Source organism: Herpailurus yagouaroundi, unplaced genomic scaffold (assembly GCF_014898765.1).
Source record: "Herpailurus yagouaroundi ecotype Mexico unplaced genomic scaffold, PumYag 197, whole genome shotgun sequence".
Taxonomy (NCBI): domain Eukaryota; kingdom Metazoa; phylum Chordata; class Mammalia; order Carnivora; family Felidae; genus Herpailurus; species Herpailurus yagouaroundi.
Genome location: NW_024412428.1, coordinates 19,465,165 through 19,488,080, shown reverse-complemented (window position 1 = coordinate 19,488,080; position 22,916 = coordinate 19,465,165). Strand labels below are relative to the sequence as shown.

The 22,916-nt window shown below is 43.6% G+C and overlaps 1 protein-coding gene and 1 long non-coding RNA gene across 3 annotated transcripts in view; both read right to left on the bottom strand.

Annotated features, from left to right (window-relative positions):
• INTS6 (integrator complex subunit 6) overlaps positions 1-2,853 on the bottom strand; it is an 88,480-nt gene extending 85,627 nt beyond the window's left edge. The window contains exons 1-3 of the mRNA XM_040448340.1: positions 2,148-2,853; positions 1,677-1,754; positions 701-850 (exon numbers count right to left, since the gene is read on the bottom strand). Of these exons, the coding sequence (XP_040304274.1) occupies positions 701-850; positions 1,677-1,754; positions 2,148-2,258 (339 nt within the window). The 5' untranslated portion in view covers positions 2,259-2,853. The remainder of the gene's footprint in view (positions 1-700; positions 851-1,676; positions 1,755-2,147) is intronic.
• A 4,011-nt stretch (positions 2,854-6,864) lies between these two features.
• LOC121012914 (uncharacterized) lies at positions 6,865-22,060 on the bottom strand. Of its 2 annotated transcripts, XR_005782399.1 has the most exons (6): positions 21,733-22,060; positions 16,307-16,609; positions 16,046-16,137; positions 14,165-14,377; positions 7,330-7,388; positions 6,865-7,056 (listed from the first exon to the last, which is right to left on the bottom strand). It is a non-coding gene; the product is annotated as an uncharacterized LOC121012914 (long non-coding RNA). The 2 variants fall into 2 exon arrangements; XR_005782398.1 differs by having other exon boundaries at positions 16,046-16,609.
• Between the last annotated feature and the right edge of the window lie 856 nt (positions 22,061-22,916).

Below are 22,916 nucleotides of genomic sequence, written 5' to 3'. Positions count from 1 at the left end.
CCCCCCCCCCCCCCCCCCCCCCCCCCCCCCCCCCCCCCCCACATAAAGAAAAGTCAAAAAGCCTCTTTTCCAAAAGCATGGAGTTCAAAAATAACAGCCTCTGGACCCATGATTTAATTCAGAAGCGAATTCAGAATTCTTCCTGCATAGATGCTTACTGTGGATACTTCAACAGCTGAAAAATGTTAATGTACTCAGTTACTGCACGCCAATGAAAATCTTACCTTTCAGAATAACTATAAAATATGGTTAAATTAAACCCCGACAAAAACAAAAATTCCTCTGATGTTTTTACTAATAAAAAAATGAAAACCACTAGTCAACTAGTGTCCAGAAGTCACTGCAGGAGTTGCACAATTGCCTGTGGGTAGATTATCACAGAAACTGAGCGTGGTGAGGCAGAAAGTTTTCCCCTTTTATAACCTGAGTGAACTTCAAGGGATTAAAACCAAATTCATGTCAATGCTACAGCACAAAAATTCAGACTCTAATTCTGAATACAAATACATTTTAAGAAAAAAAAAATGAGGGCTTTAAAGCCAGTAAAATATGGTCAGTTTCACTTTTGTATTATGTGCATATCGTACTTTAATCTGAAATGCTTCATACTTGTATTTCATGTTATATAGGTTTTGGACTTGACAGTGTTTCTCCACAAAAAGAAAAATCAACTGTTTTTCCACCTTAATATTCAACCTACCTGCCCATAGTTGTCTATGCCAGTTACTAATCTATTTAAATTTAATAAATCAAAAGCTGTCCTTAGGGATTGGCCAAGAGTCGTAAGTCCTTCAGCCTGAAGGTTTTTCAGTTCATTCATAAACGTTGCATGGTTTTCTTTCCATCCGGCCTGTAAAGAAAATGTAAGAATTTTTTTTTCATCCTTTAAAGCCATGTACACATGGGCGGCCGTTACAATATGCCGTTCGCCAAGGAGCTGCTTTGCTTCACTTTACAGTATGGTTAGATTAACGTGTTAATACCGTATCACTGCCAAGGAAACTCTCTTCAAAGGTGGCCAAGGATAAACCTGCTTGCTCTACAGCTTTTGGTGGCTAACAGCCTTAATACTTTATAACTTCCCTGGGAAATTTACTCCCGAACCTACTACCCAAGATTTGGGCATGCAAAAGGTACTGGTGGAAAGCAGAAGTGGGCAGGACTTCTGAAGTTAACCTGCAGCTGTCCCACTGGCCCGCGGCCCTGTGAGGAAGAATCTGAACACCAAGCTCCGCAGCCCCCCACCCGGCTCGCTCGCCAACCAGGGCGAGCGCGGCCGAGCCCCGGGCCGAGTCCCCTTTAATGCAAACCCGGGCTCGGCGCGGCCGGGCCCGGCTGTCACTGGGGCTAACTTGAATAAATATCCCCCACAGTTCATTGCTGCCGCTCACGCCGCGGAGGGGAAATGTCGGCCATGTTGATCGCAGCGCCGCCGCCGCCGCCGCCGCCGCCACCGCCGGGCCGGGCTGGGGAGGGGACGGCGGTGGCCCAGCGACTCCGCGCCGCGCCAGGACGCTCCGGAGCGGGGGAGGGGGTGGGAGCCCGCAGGGGAAAAGACCTCAGCGCCTGGAGCACAGCGGGTGGGGGAGGGGAGCATAATGAAGGGTGAATGGGGGGGCGGGGAGGGCGAGCGAGGAAGGAACAGGGAAGGGAAGGGGGAGGGCGAGGGCTGTTACCTTGATAGCATAGGGCGGCTCTTCGAAAGTGACCAGCATATACCTGTCTCCTCTGCTGGCAGGGTCCCGGGCACGGAGCTGCGGGAGAGCGGGTGGGGGACAGGAGAAGGAACAGGGCGGGCGAGAGGGAAGCACAGAAGCGAGGTTACGATGCGAAGGGGCGCCGAGCGGCCCCGCCGCCCTCCCCCCCCCCCCCCACAGTACCGCACACGCAGCGGCCACCCCTCCACACCGCCCCCCACACACAGATCGGCCCCCACACACCGCCTGGAGCCCGGGCCTGGGCCGAGCCCGGCTCGCAGCGCCCGCCCGCCCGCCCGCGCGGTGGGGGAGGGGGTCCCCGAGCCCGGCAGCTCCCGCAGTCAGGTCCCCGACACCTCCGCCTCGCCGCCCCCGGCCACCCTCCCCCCCACCCCTGCCGCCCGTGGGTCGCCGGGCCCGGGTCGCCGCCCGGGCTCGGTCAGTCGGTACCTTCATGAAGGTCTCTACCGCGCCTTTGGCCGTGTCCAGGTAGGTGGTGCCCAGATGGCTGCGCTGGTTCATAGAGGCAGACGTGTCTATCAGGAACAGTAAGATGGGCATAGTGCTGGCCGGGGACACCGGGGCCCGAGGTGGAGAAAGAGGAGATGGTAGAGGTGGAGGCGCCGGTGGCGGCGGCGGCGACCGCCGCTACGCGGGGCGGGGGAGCGCGGCCCCCGGGAGGAAAACACCGTCTGGGTCTTTCCTCCGGCTGCGGGGAGTTTCTCCCCCGATAGTTGAGAGGAAACTCCCCAGACCCAGTCCTCCCCGTCGTACCCCCGCCTCCGCCTCCTCCTGCCTGCCTGCCCGCTGGGGCGGGCGCCCGGCCGTCTGTCTGTCGGTCGGTCCGTCCGTCCCCCCCGCCTCGGGGGTCCCGTCCCCGCTCCCGGCCCCTGTGTGTGTCCCAGCGGGAGACGGGCCTGGCTCCCCACCCCACCCCCGGTGCAGGGAGTGGGGACCTGGGAGCTGGCGAAGAGGGGAGTGGGCTGAGGGGAGATTGGCCCTGGGGCTGTTGGGAGAAGTTTCAGGGACTCCCTCCGCACCCCGGCGGTGTCACCACTTTCTCAGCCCCTCTCGCTACTGAAGCGCTTTTCTCTCTCACACTCCGGTTTTAACTCGGGCAGGGTCTGCAGAGGCTCCGCCCCTTGACACGTCCTCGAGCCACGTGACGCACCGCCCCGTTATCCTATTGGCTAATCCCATACTTCTCATTAGCATATTCAAACAGCTCAGGGGCGGGGGAAGCTTGTAGGCCGGCTCCGGGAACAGTTATTGAGCACGCGCGGAGGCGGGGCATCGGGTGCGCGCGAGAGCGAGCGCAAGGGACGAGCAGGCGGGCCAGCAGACGCGGAGGCGGGCTCCGGGAAGGGGCGGGGACCGACCGCGGAAAGACCGTGGCGTGGGGGAGGGGGTCGCGGCGGCGCGCGCGGGGCGGCCGCGGATGTGAGTCTGCGCGTCAGTGCCGCTGGCCTCTCCTTGGCTGTTGGAGGTGATAGGGGTCGGAGGAAGGGAAATGGAGGCTGGCCTCACCTCCCCTTGCGAGGTTGCTGTATCAAACCCCTTCCCCCGGGGGCAAGTGAGGAGGGGGATGAGCAAAGTAATCAAATACCCGCTTAGAAGGGGGCCGGCCCGCGCGGTCTTCCCTGCGAGGAGAGCTCCGGGGCCTGCGGTCGCCGGAGGAGGTTCCTTGGGCCTGGGAGGGCCGGCCCCTGCGCGGGCGGGCCCGGGGCGGGGGAGGGGAAGTGAGAGGTTGTTTATGACCTGGGACTAATCTCCGCCAGTCCCACCGCTCCCGGCGGGGAGTGGGGATGTGAGGCCAGCTTCGCCCGCAGTCTCGCTCGGCCTTGGGGAGCGACCTAGGGTGAGGGCTGGACCCGGAGAACACCAGGAGCTCTCGGTGGAGGACCCAACAAAAAGAGGACTAACCTTCTGTTTTCCTAACTCAGCCCTTTAAAGGACATGGGGAAAGACTCAAATATCGATAAACAGTTTGTTGCGCTTTTTATTCTCGGGGGGGAAAAACGATTCTACCAAATAACCTCTGTCAAGCCGAGTTTTCTTAGGACCAAGGAACGTCAATTTCAGAGTTAAAAGGGACCTTAGAAAACCGTAGACCAAGAACTCGTTTTTAAATGGAAAAACTGATTTCAGCTTGCCTAGGTGACAGAGTGGGTTCCTCATAATCCTGCCAATGCTCTTCCCTTTCACTGCATGCTGTGTCTAAGACTGGTTCCGAATAATGTATGCGGGAAGTCGTTCTTGGTTAAACGAAACCCCTATTCACCCTGCCCGAAGTAATGAATCCTTTCCTCAATGTCCGAGGAACACTGTTCACTCAAATATACTAGTTGAAAAACTGAAGACCGTGCCTGTGTGTAAGAGACACACAACCCTTATAAAGACTATGTAGATGTCTTTAGGGCCTCTCCTGGTAGTCTTGCAGTTCGATTTTTTTATCCTGAAATTCTTATTTGCCTGCTGTTCATTTAATGAAATTGTTCCTATCAGTCTCAACACAAAAGAGACCGGTTTTGTAGCACTTTTTTAAAATCTTGAGTTTCATAACTTGGACTTTTTCCTAATACTTAGGACAACCTCTGAACTTCTTATGAATTTATAGTAGGGCTGTTTCAGTCATACGCTGTTCTGTGAGTATGTACGACAGAAGAGAGAGATTTTTAAGAGATTTGGACTACAAAATAAGATGGAATACAGGTCTTACATCCAATATTTGCTGAGGACCAGTGGAGTTTTAAAATGATTAAAATGTGGACCCTGCCTTCAAAGAGCTTATGGTTTTTTTTAGAAAAATACTACATACATATTATTAGCTACTACAAGGCAGAGAGTGATTAGATGCTAAATAATTCAGAAAAGAGAAAAATGTATTACCCTTGGGTGATGAACATTTTCCAGGGCCAGTATATTTAAGATGTTCCTGAAAGCCACGTTTCTCTGAGATCCTAGATCTGGAGATAAAAAATCAAGAGTTCTTTGAGACTTTAAAATGTGTGTTTTCATTTTAATGACAACATACAAATTGTTACACCAGTTGTAAAGACAACATTTTTCTTTCAAAGTGATAATTTGCAAATGAAAGATTTTCATAGAATTGGCCTTCTGTTTACTGTACCAGTGCTTTTTAAGCTGGTCCATGGACCAGCCTATCCTAATATGTATTCTCTAGAATGACAGGAATTTCCTTTGCATTACTCAGGTTTGAGAAACACTGCTTCAAAGAATTGGTAGGATTTGAATATGTGGGTAAAGCAAGAGGCAGCTGCTGATGAAAAAGTCCTTTTGGACATTGAAAATGTAGCGAAGAAAGGAAGCTAACAGCAGTGCCAGGGGCTTCCTGGGGAACAGTGTAGTTCAGCTGAGCTGGAGCACTAGGTATGTGAAGAATAGTATTAAGATCCAGAAAGGTAGGTCAGATCTAGACAGTAGAGGGCCTTTATTCCAGACTAAGGATTTTTTTTTTCCATATAAATTACAGTTCTTAGTTGGGGTACTAAGTACAAAGCAGTGTTTGAAGGAAATCAAACTCAACTACTGAAGTACATGAGCATGCATTAATAATGACTTTCCCTGTTATAGTTATTTGAAATCATTTCCTATGGAGACATCATGGCTCTTTCTTCCCTGACTCAGTGGAGTTGGCAGATTGTCATAAATGGAGATGTATGGTAGAGACAGTGTTAGATGCAAAGATCAGGAGAGCCAAGTCCAAAGAGCCAACCTAGAGCATAGAACCAGAACCTGTGCTTATGATGGCTTCTGAGATCAAAGACCAGGTTTCCAGTTCAGAAGCCCAGAAGTGCTAGAAGGCAAGGCCAGAGGCAGAACAAGAAAGAAATCAGGACATATATAGGCAGCAAATCAAGAGGCAATCAGAAACCAGGAAGCATTGACGAGTGGTCCCTAGACAGAATTGTGAAATAGGCCAAGTTTATTCTTAGTGACTCTGGTTGACAATTAAGCTATTGGTTGATGATGGCTTAAAGCAGTGGTTTGGGGCCAGGAAATGCACATCAGCATTGCCCACAGAGTTAAAAATGCACCAAATCCCCATACCCAGAGGCAAGTGATTCAGTAGAATTGGGATGGGCCCTGGTCATCTCATTTTTAATAAAACTCTTTAGGTGAATCTCATAAATACTGATTAAGAACTATATGCTTAAAGTATAAAAATAATGTATATGTCTACATCTAGTAGTACACACTAAATAACTTTAAAAATTCACAAACCCTTAGAGTTATTATTACATTTCTTAAAAGAAGTTCTTAAATAAATCTGCAAAGTAAAGGGGGAAAAAAACTATAAATGTGACACTAGTATAGATAACTGTGGATTCGTATCATATGCTTATTTAAATTTCAGGAATTCAACCATGTTTGACAAAAAATAAAAAGAAAACTAAATAGTACCAGAGCTTTCCAATCTCTGTGATTCTAGAACAATTCTGGTTTTATGCAGGCTTATTTATCTAAAACATGGCCCCTAAATGTAAGCCAACTATTTCATCAGACTCAAGTGAAAAAACGGTGAGCTCTTGCAATGCTAGAGGGAGAATGAGTTGGGAGTATGTGCGCTAAATCCTGTGCTGTTGCAGTCTCGGGGATTAGGGAAGGTTTCTCTGGGAGGACATTGGTCAGAAGAGGTATGTGGGAGAAAATTTGCTCTTTGTTGTTGTTTTTTAAAGGAATGCTGCCTAATGCTAGGGCTCCAATTTAAAAGGGAATGAATAAATTATATGAAAGCCTCTGAAGGAGTGGTGACTCTGGCTTCAACAATAGCCTAAATTGTCGAAATAGGGCTATTTTAACAATTAAGAACTGATGAATTAGATTCATTTGTAGGAGCCAACCAGCACCCTGCTAAATTATTTTAAGCCAATTAAGCAGGATAACACAGTTTAAAAATAATTATGTGCCAAGGACTTGGCTTACGGTATCTGGATGTGCCATCTGACCAGAGTAATCAGATGAACCCAATGTTCCTCATATGTAACCTAACAAAGTTTGTTTTGGCTGTCTTACCATTTTCTCAGCTCTCTGCTTTACTCTGAGATCACAGTAGTCAATGATGTTGACAGGTTGAGAACATTAAAAAAAAAAAAGAAAAGAACACACACACACACGCAAAACCAAGAAGTAATAAGCATAAAAATTGAGATGTGAAACTAGACAGCAGAATGTATTTGGATATTACATATATAAAGAGATTTAATTTTGGTCATCCTAATCAATCCTCAAGGGAAAAAATGCTACTAAGGGACTACTTCTGAAGAGGAAATTAAACCTTTCCAACAAGCAGTATTTCACAGTAACAGTTGATGGCTCAGAGGATTCAAGATCAGTCCTGGAAATAGACACAACCAAATTGAGAATTAGAATCACAGCGGAGCAGTTTCTCCAGCTAAAGGGCATGACCATTGCTGCAATTCTTTCAATTAATGTTAATTGCATCCCTACTATGTGACAAGCACTATGGTAGGTCATAGAGTTTGTAATCTAATGGAAAGAAGACAGACCAGCATAATGAGACTGCACTATTATGATAAGTCAGCAAACACCAAGCATGATAATAAGACCTGTCTTAAGAGGATTGGTTTGAAAATGCAAGGTTACATACCATATTTCACCAATTCTGAGACACCACGGGTTCTAAGAAATGCCATTATTTTTGGAACACTGAAAGAAAAAAGGTGCTAATTAAAACTATGACACAATGGTTTTTTTATCGATTAGAATTTTTCCACAATATATTGAATTCTACCAACCAGGAGCTTTAACGATGGAACATGTTATAAAAGAATACTCCACTATTGTCTTCAGTATTTTCTTCCAAACCATAGGCTTTTATTCTACAAGTTTTGATGCTCATGCTTTCTTGATCCAACTAGAAGATGTCAGTGAAAAAGTTTTCAGACCACAATCAGGATTTATATCCTCTCTCTAAATGGTTGGTTGACTGAAATGTCTAGGGTTTGCAATTGCCTAGGCCTGCCACCAGGAATAACCATGAATTTTGCACATGCACAGCTACATCACAACTGCCTTCTGGTGACAGCATTGTAAGATGCCATTATTGCAAGTTGGCTTCCAATTTTAGAGATGTTAAAGTAGAAAGAAATGTACATTTTAGAATCGGGAAGATACCATTTAGTGCTGGTAGCTCTTAAAATAAGCATCGTTAGAATACACAAAGAGCTCTGTGAGCACTGGGGATAGAGCAGCTGATCTCACAAAGGAAGTGATATGCACTCAGATAGAAATCATATGGGAATGGGACATGTGTGTGGACGTGTGGTGGAATTGAGGCCAGACCTGAAAGAAAGGAGAGACAGAGCTGAGCCCATCTCTAGGGGAAGCCAGAGTTTATCCATTTACTTTACTGAAGTTGAGGAAAACATTTGTGGTTTGAAATGCTAATACGTATTAACCCTCTGAGAGGGTTTCATGTCCAACTAGGAACTTTTGAATTTTATCTTTGGTTGATAGGGAAACCAAGTTTGGGGGGAAGGGAGTGATATAATCACATTCTCATTTTAGAAAGATGACTTCAGTAAACAGTTGGAAAGGAATGATTAGAACGGAAAGACCATGGCAAGGAGACCGGTGAGGCAATTTCTGCCTCACTACTCCTGGGGAAGTGGCACCAGGAAAGAAAGGAGAGGGTCCAAAAGACGTTGAGGTGCTAGAATTGACAGAACTTGGTGAACTGAGTGGATGCAGGCAGAATCATCTATTTTGACATTCAATCCATCTTGTGTCATGTAAAGTGAATATCATCAAACTATAAGTATAGATTCCAATAATAACCAATGGTGTTTTCTCAGTCATTTGTTCAACAAATACCTCTCTAGTGTGTGCGGGAGCTGGGAATTTAGCAGTGAATAAAGCACAGGAAAATGCCTGTCCTTATGAAGTTTACATTCTAGTGGGAGAGGTAGGCAATAAACAAGGTCAATGAGTAATCCTATGCCAAGTGTACTCCATGTGCTAAGGAGGAGGAATAAAGCAGGAAAGGAAAAGAGTGATGCAGAGGGAGGAGTGTTGTGGTTTTAGATATGGAGAGCAGAAAAGACCTCATTAAGAAAATGACATTTGAGCAGAGACCTGAAAGAAAGGAGCGAGAGAGCTGAGCCGATCTCTAGGGGAAGCCAGAGTTTATCCATTTACTTTACTGAAGTTGAGGAAAACATTTGTGGTTTGAAATGCTAATACATATTAAAGTCTTATCTGCTGGTTAGTTTTCTTTGTTGATGCTTAATAAGTATTGTTATTCATAACAAGTGTAATTAATAATGATTTGCTGATACTTAATTATATTCTTACTAATAGCAGTATTCTGATACGTATTCTTTGCTGACATAGGTTCAATTATTCATGAAATATTATTGAGACACTTACTTGTCTTCAGGTCAACAGGTACTGTTTTAGATTCTGGGGATTCAGTGCTAAATGAGATAGACCTAATCCCTACCCTCATAGAGTTGCCAGATAAAATCCAGGACTCACAATTAACTCAGAATTTCAGATAACGCAAAACTGTTTAGTGATATTACAAATTTAGTAATTTGACATATTATTACAAATTACATGGGAACATGTAATTACGAATGTTATCTGGAACATATAGGAAAAAATTATGTGTTGTCTATTTGAAATTCATATTTAACTGGTGTCCCGTATTTTTATTTTGCTGAATCTGGCAATTCTATGACTTCACTGAACTTACAACCTAAGTACCAGAGTCAGAGATTAGTAAATACAGCTGGCATCCAGTGGCCATGTACAACCTGGGAAGGCATAAAATGGAAGGCACTGTGACTCTAAATGTGTGGAGAAAACCTGCCTGCCAAGGAAGAACACCCACCCTTAAGAGCAAGAAATAAACTTGTGTTTGAGCCATGTGTTTTGGATCCATTTGTAACATTCTTTCTTTGTTTTACCAACCTAGCCTAACTAACTTAATGTGTCAGCCCCTGAAGTCTATGGGCATGCCCAAATTTACTCCAGAATCAAAAGTTTTCATGTAATGTACCAACAACTAAAAAATATGTATGTAAATAAAAGCAACAGAGAGGTAGGCCAAACCCTTAAAATGCTTGTCCTATTATAGCTTTAAACCTTAGTGTTTTGAAGGCAGTCATGAAGCACATCGGAGCAATATTTAAGAATTACATAATTTAATGGTTTCCCTAAGCAACTAACACTATGTATTATTCCCAGCTATTAAAACATTTTAAATATCTTTTCTTTCAGTTATTGAATGTAGACAGGTGTTGTAGGCATTGAAAATGATAAATAAGATATGCTCTCTGACTTTAGAAAGTATAGAGCCTAGTAGACATAAAGATATATAATAGTAGGGGCGCCTGGGTGGCGCAGTCGGTTAAGCGTCCGACTTCAGCCAGGTCACGATCTCACGGTCCGGGAGTTCGAGCCCCGCGTCAGGCTCTGGGCTGATGGCTCAGAGCCTGGAGCCTGTTTCCGATTCTGTGTCTCCCTCTCTCTCTGCCCCTCCCCCGTTCATGCTCTTGTCTCTTTCTGTCCCAAAAATAAATGTTGAAAAAAAAATTTTTTTTAATAAATAAATAAATAAATAAATAAATAAGATATATAATAGTAGGCAAAATACAATCAGTGCCAAAAGATAAGTGCAAATTGTATCTCTAATTGAAGTGAGTTCAGACCAGTTAGAAGAATAGAATATAGCAACTGAATGAAAAAGCACTTTTTTCTTCAAAGCTTTACAATTTTCTATCTTCACATTTCATTTAAAAGAATGTGTCAAAAATGTACCAAATACGAAAATAATAGAAAAATAAAAATCACTTTAATCTCACTACCTGAACAGAGCCCCTGATAACATTTTAGTATATATCTCCTTTATATATTAAATTGGGGTCTTTTTAATATGCTTTAATATGCTTTTTAATATGCTTCCTGTCTGCTTTTTTTTCTACTTAATATAATGTGAGCATTTTTCATGCAATCATTTTTAAATAGGACTTTTAATAGGGGCGCCTGGGTGGCGCAGTCGGTTAAGCGTCCGACTTCAGCCAGGTCACGATCTCGTGGTCCGTGAGTTCGAGCCCCGCGTCAGGCTCTGGGCTGATGGCTCTGGGCTGATGGCTCTGGGCTGATGGCTCGGGGCCTGGAGCCTGTTTCCGATTCTGTGTCTCCCTCTCTCTCTCTCTCTGCCCCTCCCCCGTTCATGCTCTGTCACTCTCTGTCCCAAAAATAAATAAAAACGTTGAAAAAAAATTTAAAAAAAAATAAATAGGACTTTTAATAAATGTAGACTATCCCATGCCATGGCTATATCATGACTTACTTTCCTCTTATTAGTAAATATTTTGTTTATGTCCAGATGTTTTACTTTTATAAATAATGATGCATTAAACAGCCCTATACCTAAATCTTTGTAATATTTCAACAACTACCAACTACTATTTGAACACTACCTACTGCTCTGGATTTTTGAGATACATTAGTGAACAAATAGTCCCAAATCCCTGCCCTCGTGGTGCGGAAGGAGAAAGAGAAATAATATATACGTAAATTATAGATTACATCATATATTTATAAATGCTCTTCAGAAAAAGCAGGGAAGAGGAATAAGAAGTGGTAGGACTAGATGTTACCCTTTTATTTTTTTAAGTTTATTGATTTTGAGACAATGCATGAGCAGGGGAGGGGCAGAGAGAGAAGGGGAGAGACAGAATCCCAAGCAGGCCCTCCTGCACTGCCAGTACAAAACCTGATGTGGGGCTTGAACCCACAAACCATGAACCGTGAGATCATGACCTGAGCAGAAACCAAGAATCGGTTGCTTAACCACCTGAACCATCCAGGCGCCCCTAGGCGTTTCCCTTTTAAACCTGTACTATGGAAATAATTAAAACAGGGAGTGGAATTTGATAAATGCCAAAAAAAGAAGTTAAAAAATGCTATAAGGAGCATTTACCTAAGAGGACAGGCCAAGAAAGAGAAGCAAACGCTTAGCAGGAAAAAAGATGGACAACCAGGTACCAATTTGGCCAAAGTAAAGAGAAAGAGAATTTCAGAAAGGAGACTGCATTTTCAAAAGTTACTGAAATATCAAATAAAGTAGAGGCTGAACAAAAACTGTCAGGTTTGAGAAAGCCATTGTTGACTTTTATAAGGGTCTTGTTAGAGGAATATGGACACAGGAGAAATAAGGTAAATTAGATCACTAGGGATTTTAGTCAATAGAAGGCAGAAAATATAAACTCTTTTTGCACTAAAAAAGGAGATGGGATGGTAGGTAGCTCAAAGGACCAAAGAGAACCTTTATTTTAAGGTAAAGGAAAAACCCAAACATGTTTTTAGGTAAAAAGCAGAGGAGGGGCGCCTGGATGGCTCAGTCTGTTGAGCATCTCTTGATTTTGGCTCAGGTCATGATTTCAAAGTTTGTGAAAGTGAGCCCTGAGTGCCACGTTGGGCTCTGCGCTAACAGCAAGGAACGTGCTTGGGATTCTCCCTCTCTCCCTCTGTTTCTGGCCCTCCCCCACACTCTCTCAAAATAAATAAATACACATTTACTTAGGTTGATTTATCTTGAGAGAGACAGAGAGAGCATGAGCGGGGAAGGGGCAAGGAGCGAGGGAGACAGGGAGAATCCCAAGCAGGCTCTGTGCTGTCAGCCATTAGCACAGAGCTGATGTGGGGCTCAAACCCACGAAACTTGCAAGATCATGACCTGAGCTGAAAGCAAGAGTCGGGCACTTAACCGACTGAGTCACCCAGGCACCCAAACATTTGTTTAAAAGGACAGAAAAAAGGGATGCCTGGGTGGCTCAGTGGGTTAAGCGTCCGGCTTCAGGTCAAGTCATGATCTCACAGCTTGTGGTTCGAGCCCCGCGTCAGGCTCAGAACCTGGAGCCTGCTTCAGATTTTGTCTCCATCTCTTTGCCCATCCTCCACTCGTGCTCTCTCTCTCTCTTTCTCAAATATAAACATTAAAAAATTATTTTAAAAAAGACCAAAAAAGCAGAGGAAAACTGAAGGTGTGAAATAGGTGTGGTGGGTCTCAGGATCAGGAAAGACAGGGTCAAGAGCATAGGTGGGAACATTGGGATGTGAAAGAAGGGGTACTGACTTCTCTGAGACCAGAAATAATGACAAGAATACGAACCATGCCCAGCACAGTGCCTTGTACCATGGTTAATTTTTTGTGTCAACTTGACTGGGTCATGGGGTGCCCAGAAATTTGGTCAAATGTTATTCTGGGTGTGTCCGTGAGGATGTTTTGAATAATGTTAACATCTGAATGGCTAGATTAAGTAAAGCAGATGGCCCTCCTTAGAGTAGGTAGCCTTCAGCCAATGGAAGACCTGACTGAACAGAGACTTACCCTCCCATGAGTAAAAGGGCACTCCTCCTGCCTGACTGCATCCAGCTGGGACTTTGGTCCTTTCCTACCTTCGGTCAGAGTCAGCACCGAAACACGGACTCTTCTTGGGTACTGAGCTTGCTGAGTGGAGGACTGGAAGTATGCCATCAGCTCCCCGGGGTCTCCAGTGTGCCAGCTGCTGGTCTCAGGACTCCTCTACCTCCATAATTACGTGAGCCAATTTTTTATGCTCTCTCTCTCTCTGTCTCTGTGTCTCTTTCTCTCCTGTTTCTCTTGGTTCTGTTTCTCTGGAGAACCCTGCCTAACACGCCAGTACCTAGTACTAAAGGTTTAACGTGTGTATGTCAAATGACAGAAGAAGAATTACAGAGAAATTCAGAGGCAGAAAGGATGTTTGCTGAGCGAATTGTGGGAAACGGATGGCCACCCACTCTGACCAGTGACACCCAGGGCTAAGCTGAATGCTCCAGGGAAATCCCTTTAGTGCTAATAGGGGACCGTATGGAATGGGGCGCCTGGGTGGCTTAGTCGGTTAAGCATTGGACTCTTGATTTCGGCTCAGGTCATGATCCCAGTGTTCCTGAGTTCAAGCCCTGCACCAGGCTCCGCTCTCCTTGGGATTCTCTCTTCTCTCCCTGTCTCTCTGCCCCTCCAGTGCATGCACTCTCATACGCACTCTCTCTCAAAATAAATAAACTTAAAAAAAAATACCCTTAAAAAATAGGGAACAGTATGGACAACCAAGCAGATCATCTGGACTCTCAGTGGGCAAAGATTCTGACAGGCAGGTGATCAAGCTCGGAAAAATTCAACCAACATTCCTGTAAGAGGTCAGAGCTTAGAGTCAGGAGAGTGATGCGAATAGGTAAAGACCAAACGTTCCTGGCGTCGAGGAAATGGGAAGAAAACAAACAATTCATTGCCTGCTTGTGCCGGGCACTCTCCTAGAGCTCCCCACAATCATTTAATCTTCTAACAAACCTGCCAGCTAAGTGTTATTACTTTTTCAGAAAAGGAATCAGGAGACCAAGTAATATTAATGAACATAGTTCAAAGTCACAAAGCAGAAGAGCACGAGAACCTGGATCTGATTTCAGAGGCATAATTCCGGGAAAGTCCGGAAGGAGTTATCGTTGACCCCTCGGTGGGAATTGGTGCTTGGGGACGGAGCTCCACTCCCTGCGAAGATGAAGAACCGGGACACCTGGCGTGAAACCAAGGTGGAGACTCGGGCACAGAGGAAAACAACACGGAGACCCATCAACAAAATCTCTTACAAGGGAAGAATTTGCTCCTAGGAAGAAGATGGAAAGGTTAAAGGGGTGAGAGCTTCTAGGATATTAGTGAGAATGTCATTTTAATATTTAGTTCACTAGCCTCCACAGACCCATGTTCTAAAACGGTGAGTAAAATATCTTAACCTGTTATTATGCAGTATCTATCATTGCTGATGGGCACATAGGAGCTCTCATGACATCCACTTAATTTGCCAGATTAAATGATGCCCCTTGTTCCCTCTTTAAAACATGCCCACAGTATGGTATATACTCAAAAGTAGTAGAATTCCCTTTAATATAATTGTGAACTTCCACTCTCCCTGCAAGCTCCAGGCTTCTTCCCTCAAGTCCCTATATACCAGTTGAACTTGTCGTTATAATCCTGTTAATTAATTCGATATTGTATAAACCAATGGAATGTAAACAAGTCACTGAAGAAATTGCTATCAAATGGGATGCAAGCAAGGAAACTACAAAAGCCCAGAAAACGTAAAAATCTACAAATATTTTGCATTTCAAAAGATTGACAAATGAAATGTAGTTCAGGTTAAAATTAAAAGTTGAAGGTATGTAGCATCGTTTTTCGTTTCTGTGCTTTTTCTTTAAAAAAAATTTTTTTTTTTTAATTTTTTTTTCAACGTTTATTTATTTTTGGGACAGAGAGAGACAGAGCATGAACGGGCGAGGGGCAGAGAGAGAGGGAGACTCAGAATCGGAAACAGGCTCCAGGCTCTGAGCCATCAGCCCAGAGCCCGACGCGGGGCTCGAACTCACGGACCGTGAGATCGTGACCTGGTTGAAGTCGGACGCTTAACCGACTGCGCCACCCAGGCGCCCCTAAAAAAATTTTTTAATGTTTATTTATTTTTGAGAGAGAGAGACAGAGTGTGAGCGGGAGAGGGGCAGAGAGAGAGGGAGACCCAGAATCAGAAGCAGGCTCCAGGCTCTGAGCTGTCAGCACAGAGCCCGACGCGGGGCTCGTACTCAGAGACTGAGAAATCATGACCTGAGCCGAAGTCGGATGCTCGACCGACTGAGCCACCCAGGTGCCCCTTTTCTGTACTTTTTCAATTCACCAACAGTACCGGTGTTGGATGAGAATGCTTTTACTCTATCTGTATTGTACTTGTAGAGCACTTTCGTTCCTTCTTTCTAAAAAAGCACAATCTGTCTAGAAAAGCAAAATTCAAGATGGGAGTCCATGTTCTTTTAGTGACTCCATTCGGTACTTTTCTGTGAAACCTCCGTACAGAGTATAATGCTACCTGTTTGATTAGGCTATTCCTCTAAATCTTAGGGATAGCATGACTCTTATGTGTTCAGTTTTTGCATTGTGAACACTAATAGCTCACTAGCATTCATAAGACTGCCCGGAATCATGCTTTTGAGGGCCAGATTGTTGCTGTTGCCTTTTTATAGGCTAATATGTACAGCATTTTAATAGTTCTGTCTTTAAGGAGTCTTAGACATAATCGGGCACAATTTTCTTGTATTAAAGATAAGTACACTGAGGACTAGGGTCAAAGACACTTGTCCAAGGTAAAAAATTTATTAAAATTAAGGGAAATGTTTGTATCTCCCCTATGCTATGCAGCACTTTTAATCCAAAGTTCTCAAAGCACTTTTGAAATCAGATCATTAATGATTCTGATGCCCGAGCATCCAATTATTATCCTATTTTCTACCAGCTTGGTTGCCTCCTCTCAGACACGGAAAGGTCAATGTTTTCTTTGCAGGTGAATTGGTTGAGAATTGCATTCATCCATAAATAAGAAACCTGAAAAACAAGGGTTATTTTTATCACATATACCAGTGGAAGACAGTCCAGGCGGGCCTCATTTGTCCACTCTAAGTTTTAGAACGTCATTAAGAACGTGAGGCGTTCTCTATTTTCTTGTCCAGCCCATCTTAATGCATTCTTGTTACCTGGCAGTTAGCTGTTTCACCTCAAATATTGTAGGTTTGCATTGGCAGAAGAAATGGAAGAAGAAAAGAAAGCACATCAGCTGATCTGGACTTGCTTTGAAAAGAGATTTTCTGGCACCACACTTAATAATTTCCTCGTCGATCTGATTGGCCAGCTGTGTTACTTGGCCCCTTTATCTGCATAGTGGCTGCACTGTGTGTTGGGAGGGCAACCAGGAGTCTTTATCACTGCAGGACTGTTGCCAAGATTAAGAAGAAGGTAAGTGTGGTGCTTGGCATACGCTTGGCCCTCGGTAGACGCTGAAAAATTGGTAGCTCTTACTCTGAAAAAAATGAAACCAGCGGTGACGCCTCCAGATTTCTTCCGTAGTAATTACAAAGAAGGGTTTTATACGTGTAAAGAATCTAGTGTGGTAATAAAATAAGTTTTAGTAGAAAAACAAATTTTTACTAAACTTCCATTTGGCACTAAAATATTGGTATGGCAACTTTTAAAAATTCATTTGAGGGGCGCCTGCGTGGCTCAGTCGGTTAAGCATCCGACTTCAGCTCAGGTCACGATCTCACGGTCCGCGAGTTCGAGCCCCGCGTCGGGCTCTGGGCTGATGGCTCAGAGCCTGGGGCCTGCTTCCGATTCTGTGTCTCCCTCTCTCTCTGCCCCTCCCCCGTTCATGCTGTGTCTCTCTCTGTCTCAAAAATAAATAAACGTTAAAAAAAAAAAAACAATTCATTTGAGTAACCAGATCATCATTCTGGATAATTGTCAATAGTCTCAAAAATCTGAAATGCAAATGACACTTCCTCTCTGAGCTGGAAAATATTTATTGTATTTAATTATCATTAAAAGAACTTTATATCATGGGGCGCCTGTCTGGCTCTGTTGGTAGACAGAGAATGCGACTCTTGAACTCAGGGTGTGAGTTCAAGCCCCACATTGGGCATGGAGCCTACTTAAAAAGAGAGAGAGAGGGGCGCCTGGGTGGCGCAGTCGGTTAAGCGTCCGACTTCAGCCAGGTCACGATCTCGCGGTCCGTGAGTTCGAGCCCCGCGTCGGGCTCTGGGCTGATGGCTCGGAGCCTGGAGCCTGTTTCTGATTCTGTGTCTCCCTCTCTCTCTGCCCCTCCCCCGTTCATGCTTTGTCTCTCTCTGTCCCAAAAATAAATAAAAAACGTTGAAAAAAAATTAAAAAAAAAAAAAGAGAGAGAGAGAGAGAAAGTAGTTTTTATCATAACCAAATCATGTTCAAATTAGTGATAGGTTGAGAAAATATCTATTGAACCATTAAATCTACCACAAATATCCATTCGTATTATTCATATATTCATTGTTAAGTAAAGACCTTGACCTTCAAAAGATGTATCTGTGGGAATCACTGGGTTTCTGACTTCAGTTGTAAGAATTTCTAGTTTGTAATAAGCACTGCCATTAGACTGGCAATACCAGAAGTTTTATGTGAGGTACTTCATTTTGTGAAGCAACAAGAAGAAAAAAAAAAGAAAAATATGTATTTTATAAGAAAATTAACCATTTTTAACATGAAAAGTATTAGCAGAATTTCATAGATATAAAAATACCTAAAGTTAACATCTGCCTCATCTATAGGAAATATCATGTATGTACTGGTCAATCCCATGATAACACAAAAAGCTCAAGCACAATCCATTACTGTGTTATACTGGACTATTACTATGTAAATTGTTTTGAAATGAGTAGGAAAAAAAAAAAGTTCACATAAACCATTGCCTAAAAACTTTCTTTAAAATGAACTAAACGTTAGAGGGGTGTGTGTGTGTGTGTGTGTGTGTGTGTAATAAAAGGAAGGGAATCTAGCCTTTTTAAAAGTCCATCTAGGAGTCATTATGCTTAGTGCTTTACAAATACTTGCATTTCACAATCTTTACAACAACTCTGAGACGCTAATTCTCCAGTAAGGGGAAATCACATGGAAAGGAGACATCAGAGAGATTCTTAAGTGTCCCAAACAGGGACTGAGGGGCTACAATTCAAAGGTGGATCAGATTCCTCTGCTCTGTACCCTAAACACGTGATTGTCCCGTGAATATGACTTAGCCTCTTTGTCTTTCATGTAGCAGTGTTGTGACTTTTGACGTTAATACATGTATTGTGGATGTAAATAGATGTATTTGGCTCAAGGTTCCTCTTCAAAGTACAACCCAAGAAAATAAAAGCATTGTAGTATAGAGAAATGAATAATTAAATGAATGTAGCCGAATTTATAAAATCTGAACCCAAACTGCCCCTTGATTACAAAGTTTGCCCTTTTTTCGTCTGTAATTACCAAAATACTTAACTCAGTTATGCACCTAACTTTATATATGTATATGTCCGTGTGTATACGTACATATATCTGCAAATTGCAGTTTTTAACTACCATAGTTCTGCCAGGGAGCATGTACATGGTTTTTTCTTTTGCCTTTTTCTTGCTTACTTTTCCCTTTGCTTGAATTTATCCCATCACATATAGTTAAGCCTGTAGTATGCAAGTCTTTCTCTTCTTTAAATTATTTCATCCAGGGGCGCCTGTGTGGCTTAGTTGGTTAAGCGTCTGACTCTTGACCTCAGCTCAGGTCATGATCTCACAGCTTGTGAGATGGACGGCACAGAGCTGTGATTCTCTCCCCATCTCTGCCCCTACCCCACTCACGCTCCCACGCGTGCTCTCTCTCTCTCTCTCTCTCTCAAAATAAATAAATAAACTTTTTAAAAAATTATTTCATCTAGCCTAATTGCACCTCTTCCAGTTCCATGCTGGAACCCTCACCCCAACTCCAAGGTAGCACATGTCCCGCTCTGGCCTATGGCTCGTGCTCCAACATTATCGCTCCATTGGCAATATTCTCACTGCTGGAAGCCAATCTCAGCTGTGAAGGAGAATTTGTTTAGGCATAACAATATCAACATTGGAAAGATATTTTCTATCTCTTCTGAAAAGAATTCAAGTCAAAAGCACATCTCTCTTTAATCCATTGGATCTTTACAGATAAAAAAAAATGAAGTTCAAGTGCCCTTCATTTTTCTCACTAATGCATCCAACAAAATCCTTTTACTCCTTTTAAGGAGTACCATTTTCACTTTCATAAAGAATTCTCAAACCTATTAGCTGCTCAGATCTGATAGTTTGCTCCCTTCCGCAGGTCAAGCTGAGCAAACTCCCACTGCAGCAAAGCCACCAGGAACTCTAGTTACTGAAGGTGGCCATATTCCTTCACAAAAAGGGCCTGGAAAGTGCTAGCAATGCCCTGTTCCTCTTAACCACCTCCAGCCCTCTCTCAAGGAAATGGCCAAAGTTAAGTAAAAATGGCTGGCATGGTAGATTTTTGTTTTTTTAATGAAGTAAAAATGTATACTCACATTATGAATAAACTGTGTTTTAAAGTATGCCCTGCCTTATTTTCTCAGGTATAAACATATTTCAAGGCGATGTCAATAAACCAGGTTTCAAGAAACTACTAAACCATTTTTTGTGAGTTGCTTTCATTTTATCTGAATTTTAATGTGTATTTCAACACTTGGCCATACCAGAGTATGTAGGTTTGTCTGTCATTTCATAGCTGTCAAAGGGAAATTCTTATTTTAAACCTCTACATCATCATTAAACACTTCTAATAATAAAAGGCCTAAATTTTAAGCCCTCGGGGACATCAAAGTATCTCATTTACTATGTTGATCCAGCTCTGCCGGCATGTTGCAAAACAGATACGGAATAGGCGAAAGAGGGTCAGAACAAAACCGAACACTGTTATCTGTTGTTGACAATACCTAAGGTGATAAAATATTTTGTTTAAAACTGGTGGGCTGTCTTAGTAAGTGAACCAAGAAAGGGTGGGGGAGCTCCTAAATGTATCTATTTTAGGCTACATCTTATAATTGACCCTTTTTCCTTTTTAAGTAAATGTATGCCTCCTCCTACCTAGCTCAGAGCCTTGTTACAACATCCTTAGGAAAGAAAGCAGTCATTTAAAAATGGAGTTGAAAGTCCACATTTCAGCCTTGTAATGTGGTTGCATCGTGTGGTGACCTTGGAGACTTAGCTCCAGTTGTGCAAAGTCTCATAATGCGGACGAGCACAGCTTAGAAAATAACAAAACCCCAACATTCTTTTTTACTCTACTCAATATTTTTACTTGTTACAGTCTCCTTGAGGAAGTGTTGGCTCTGATAAAAGGGCAACAGGCATTTGCCTCACAGTCTGAAGTTTGATAGCCAAAAATAAACATGGGTGGGTGGGGGGGCGATCATGACTTTCAGACGCATGACTTTGAGATTTGGCCCAGGCCGAACTCAAGTTTACCTTTGCACTGTAAAAAAAAAGTTTGCCAGGCAAATGGGTAAACGGTAGAGTTTATCTCACTTAATGATGAATGTCAAACTATCCAAGATCCTTCAGGCTCAAAATGGTTTATTCATGAATAACGAGAGCATCGCAAACCCCTGTAAAAATCACCTAATTTTCATAACCTGATCCTGTGTGTTGGTGTATTTTTAAAGTTACGAAAGTTTTTTTTTTTAATGCTTATTTATTTTTGAGAGAGAGAGAGTAAGAGAGGGAGAGGGAGAACATGAGGGGGATGGGCAGAGAGAGGGAAGCAGAGGATCCAAAGCGGGCTCTGCACTGACAGCAGCAAGCCCAACGTGGGGCTCGATCTCACGAACCGAACCGTTGAGATCATGACCCAAACTGAAGTCGGTCACTCAACGGGCTGAGCCACCCAGGTGCCTCTAAAGCTATAAAAGTTTTTTAAAGTTACAAACTTATAAAACTCATGAAACTTTTAGAAAAGTGGTGATGAGATAGATAGATGGCGGGGGGAGAGAGAGAGAGAGAGAGAATGTATGTATTTATTTATTTTTATTTTAAATTCAGTTGATAATTCTCAAGTGGAGACTGTTAACTGGGAAGTTTTTGTTAATGTACAAGGGCACTTTTGGTTTCTCAGGGACAGAAGGGAGATGTGCAGCAGGGAACTACTGACATTCAGTGCCAGGAGCTAGGAATATGAAACATCCTGCTAAGTTTGGCACTGAACAACCATGAAATGCCAATGGCGCTCACCCTTGAGAAACCCAAGGGACCCATCAATTACAAGTAAATGACGTGTTGTGAAGAAGTACAGAGGCAGAGGAGTCTAGGGGTTCTGTGTGGGCTGTGGAGCCACACAGCTGGAGCTCAAATCGAATTTCTGGCTGAATGACCACAGCCATGTCAGTTAAGTGGCCTAAGACTCAGTTGCCCACCTGTAAAACGGGCATACTAATACCTGCCTCACAGAATTTTGTTGTAAGGGTTAAACAAGTTAAAATATATGACGTGCTTGGCATATGGTAAGCTCTCAATGTTGGCTGCTGCTATTACAAATTCACTCAAGCCCTTCATTTTATATTAATTGGAGTGGGTAAGAGGATGTACAAATACGTTCTTAAATACCTGAGGCTTCTGCATTTAAAAATATGCGGTCTGGAATCCATTATGTGTCTGAAGATGTTTCTTGACGACGACGGCCATGTTGTAAGCCTGCTCGCAGTCATTAAATGCATTCAGATGAAGCAGTTAAGAGAAGATGGAGTGGGAGCAGGAAGCATACCCAGGTTTCAGACAACTTGTGTGGGCCGTCAAAAAGGAAGAGCGAAAGGTGGACACTTTATTCAGTGAAGGGATGCAGAGGAGGTCTGACCAAATTATAATGGTGGGTTTGCACCGTGGTGATCATAGCTGGTGAGATACAACTGAGGAGAGATCATTACTAACTTAAAAACATTTGCGGCGCCTGGGTGGCGCAGTCGGTTAAGCGTCCGACTTCAGCCAGGTCACGATCTCGGGGTCCGTGAGTTCGAGCCCCGCGTCAGGCTCTGGGCTGATGGCTCAGAGCCTGGAGCCTGTTTCCGATTCTGTGTCTCCCTCTCTCTCTGCCCCTCCCCCGTTCATGCTCTGTCTCTCTCTGTCCCCCAAAAAATAAATAAACGTTGAAAAAAAAAATTTGTGCAACACTGCACTTCCGTGGGGTCGGTGAGCCTTGAGCCTATCAGTGGAGACGTGGAACATTCTGAACAGTTAAATGCTTCTTTCTGTAAAAGAGGAGGCTCCCTGCTCTGCAGTGAAATCTTGGATTTGTTGTTTGCACACAGAGCGCCTTGTTTGTATAACACTCATTTTTTTTTTCAACGTTTTATTTATTTTTGGGACAGAGAGAGACAGAGCATGAACGGGGGAGGGGCAGAGAGAGAAGGAGACACAGAATCGGAAACAGGCTCCAGGCTCTGAGCCATCAGCCCAGAGCCTGACGCGGGGCTCAGACTCACGGACCGCGAGATCGTGACCTGGCTGAAGTCGGACGCTTAACCGACTGCGCCACCCAGGCGCCCCTGTATAACACTCATTTTTAACTGTAATTCAGTCTTTTGAGCCTGTAAAGGAAAAGCCAATGAAAACAAGTTTTACTTCTATTAAGACTTGAAAAGCCCAAAAGTGAATATTAAATTAATCTTAGTGTTTTATATATAAAACAACAACAACAACAACAACTGAATCCAAACAAGAACGAGGTTAGTGCCCGTGAGAAGAATAGAATAGCTCATCACAGGTGGATGGACCGTGTTTTTCATAAGTACAAA